The 2,691-nt window shown below is 43.1% G+C and overlaps 1 protein-coding gene across 1 annotated transcript in view; it reads right to left on the reverse strand.

Moving 5' to 3' along the window:
* The window catches only part of LOC118411117, a 37,754-nt gene that overhangs the window by 2,306 nt on the left and 32,757 nt on the right, over positions 1-2,691 (reverse strand). Inside the window, exons 31-33 of the mRNA XM_035813153.1 lie at positions 2,034-2,120; positions 1,571-1,685; positions 913-1,055 (exon numbers count right to left, since the gene is read on the reverse strand). Of these exons, the coding sequence (XP_035669046.1) occupies positions 913-1,055; positions 1,571-1,685; positions 2,034-2,120 (345 nt within the window). The remainder of the gene's footprint in view (positions 1-912; positions 1,056-1,570; positions 1,686-2,033; positions 2,121-2,691) is intronic.

The following is a 2,691-nucleotide window of genomic DNA, read 5'->3' on the forward strand; positions in this document are numbered from 1 at the left end:
TGAAGGTATAACCTACCACATTGATGTCCTCCTGTCCGTCCCACACAGCCACAGCCAGGCTGAACTGTGGCATGTACCTGGGAGCCTCTGCTGGGTCTCTAACCCTAACCTTACCCTTAGTAACCATGACTGAAGGTATAACCTACCACATTGATGTCCTCCTGTCCGTCCCACACAGCCACAGCCAGGCTGAACTGTGGCATGTACCGGGGAGCCTCTGCTGGGTATCTAACCCTAACCCTAACCTTACTCGTAACCATGACTGAAGGTATAACCTACCACATTGATGTCCTCCTGTCCGTCCCACACAGCCACAGCCAGGCTGAACTGTGGCATGTACCGGGGAGCCTCTGCTGGGTATCTAACCCTAACCCTAACCTTACTCGTAACCATGACTGAAGGTATAACCTACCACATTGATGTCCTCCTGACCGTCCCACACAGCCACAGCCAGGCTGAACTGTGGCATGTACCGGGGAGCCTCTGCTGGGTATCTAACCCTAACCCTAACCTTACCTGTCACCATGACTGAAGGTATAACCTACCACATTGATGTCCTCCTGTCCGTCCCACACAGCCACAGCCAGGCTGAACTGTGGCATGTACCGGGGAGCTTCTGCTGGGTATCTAACCCTAACCTTACCCTTAGTAACCATGACTGAAGGTATAACCTACCACATTGATGTCCTCCTGTCCGTCCCACACAGCCACAGCCAGGCTGAACTGTGGCATGTACCGGGGAGCCTCTGCTGGGTATCTAACCCTAACCCTAACCTTACTCGTAACCATGACTGAAGGTATAACCTACCACATTGATGTCCTCCTGACCGTCCCACACAGCCACAGCCAGGCTGAACTGTGGCATGTACCGGGGAGCCTCTGCTGGGTATCTAACCCTAACCCTAACCTTACCTGTCACCATGACTGAAGGTATAACCTACCACATTGATGTCCTCCTGTCCGTCCCACACAGCCACAGCCAGGCTGAACTGTGGCATGTACCGGGGAGCTTCTGCTGGGTCATCCCCTGTTGCTCTCTTCTTCCTCAATGTCTGCTAGTTGATAGAAAATCAATCAATAAATCAATCATCAATCAAGTCAAATCTGTTGACTCTTTCTTTGATAACAGCAATGCTGCCTTGAGAATCAGTGTAACTTAATTGGCATTTGGAAATAGATAATAAAACAATCAACCAATCAATCAATTAATAAATAAAACAATGAAACTTAATGACTATTCCAGTATAAATCAGTTGATGAACCAGTCACTTTACCAATCAACCAATCAATAAATTGATCAAATTTGCCCCCTAATACCAGTCTGGACCAATAAAATCAGGTCTATGTAGATAGGGTATTCTGGGGTAAATCATTGCATCATATTTTCTGTATTCGTCTCCCTGTCAATTACAAGTAACGTTAACTCTTTAGCACAGATTATGATTCTTTTTATATGTATATGCTGCAGGGAAAATGTTAACAGCTACAGCTTTTATTTGTCATTTTGTCTTTTATATCAAGACCTGGTAGAGATAAATTTTAGCATTGTAAGGTGCTTAATAATGCTCACCTGTTCCTGTGCTTCTGCACTTTGGTCCCCAGAGACACTCCGAGTATCTCTGTTGGCACTCCCAGTCTTACACAGGTGGTTAGGACCAAAGTCGTTCTGGATGAAGATTCTTACTCTGAAGGTATTGAATAGAAAATACTATATTGTCAACATATTTTGACACCAAAAGGAGATCTTGGCGTGCTTTTACAGTTTGAGTCAATGCAAAATGACACTAACATAAGTCACCAATGAAAAAAAAAACCCCAGAGATATATTGACTAAAAAGACTAGCAAGACAAGTTAACTAGAAATATTAATGAGTTCACACCAGCAGAGAAGGAAAAGAGCAGCAATGTTTTCATATATTCATACCATAGTAGTAATTTGAACAATGTTTTTCATCATATACTTCATTTATACTTTCTTAGATGTAGCAAATTTCTGTGACAAAATCTGGATCTGAAACATTGTGTTTTCTTACTCTACATCTTCAGATTCCGGCTCCACCTTGGGATAACCTTCCAGCATCCCGACGTTTCCTTGTGAGGTGTAGCTGTGCAGCTCTCGCCTGGTGTAAGGACAGGCACAAAATAAATTATTACTGACAATGTGCTCATATTAGTGGCATGTCTAAAGTTTGCAGTGGCAGGTGTAACAAGAGTTTGATCTAATCTAGCAGTGTCTGGTAATAGATCCTGAATTAAAGCGTCTGAAATATATTCTGGATGTGGAGCTATTCATTAGGAGCACTATCAGGAGATGGATGAACAGCAAAAGACCTAGACAGGACCTTTAGACATGGTGTCAGAAGTGGGATTCAAACACACACACCCATTTGGGGTCAGAAAATATTAGTTACACAGCAGTCAGAAAGTGGTTTTCAGTATGTTGCCACCTTAAGAAAAATAATAATAATAATAATAATAATCTTTATTGCATGTTCATGCCCGAGGGCTAAACGCACAAAAGGACCACAAGTGGTCTTATGGATGCAGAGGAAAAGGCTAAACTTATACAGTGCTTCTAGACTAGGCTAAACTTATACAATGATTTTAAACAGGGCTAAACTGAAGGGTATGTGTTACAATCGCTAATGGCTGCATCTAACCTGGAGTCTCTCTCTTTTTGAAACACATGGA

This window comes from Branchiostoma floridae, chromosome 3 (genome assembly GCF_000003815.2).
Source record: "Branchiostoma floridae strain S238N-H82 chromosome 3, Bfl_VNyyK, whole genome shotgun sequence".
Classification (NCBI taxonomy): Eukaryota; Metazoa; Chordata; class Leptocardii; order Amphioxiformes; family Branchiostomatidae; genus Branchiostoma; species Branchiostoma floridae.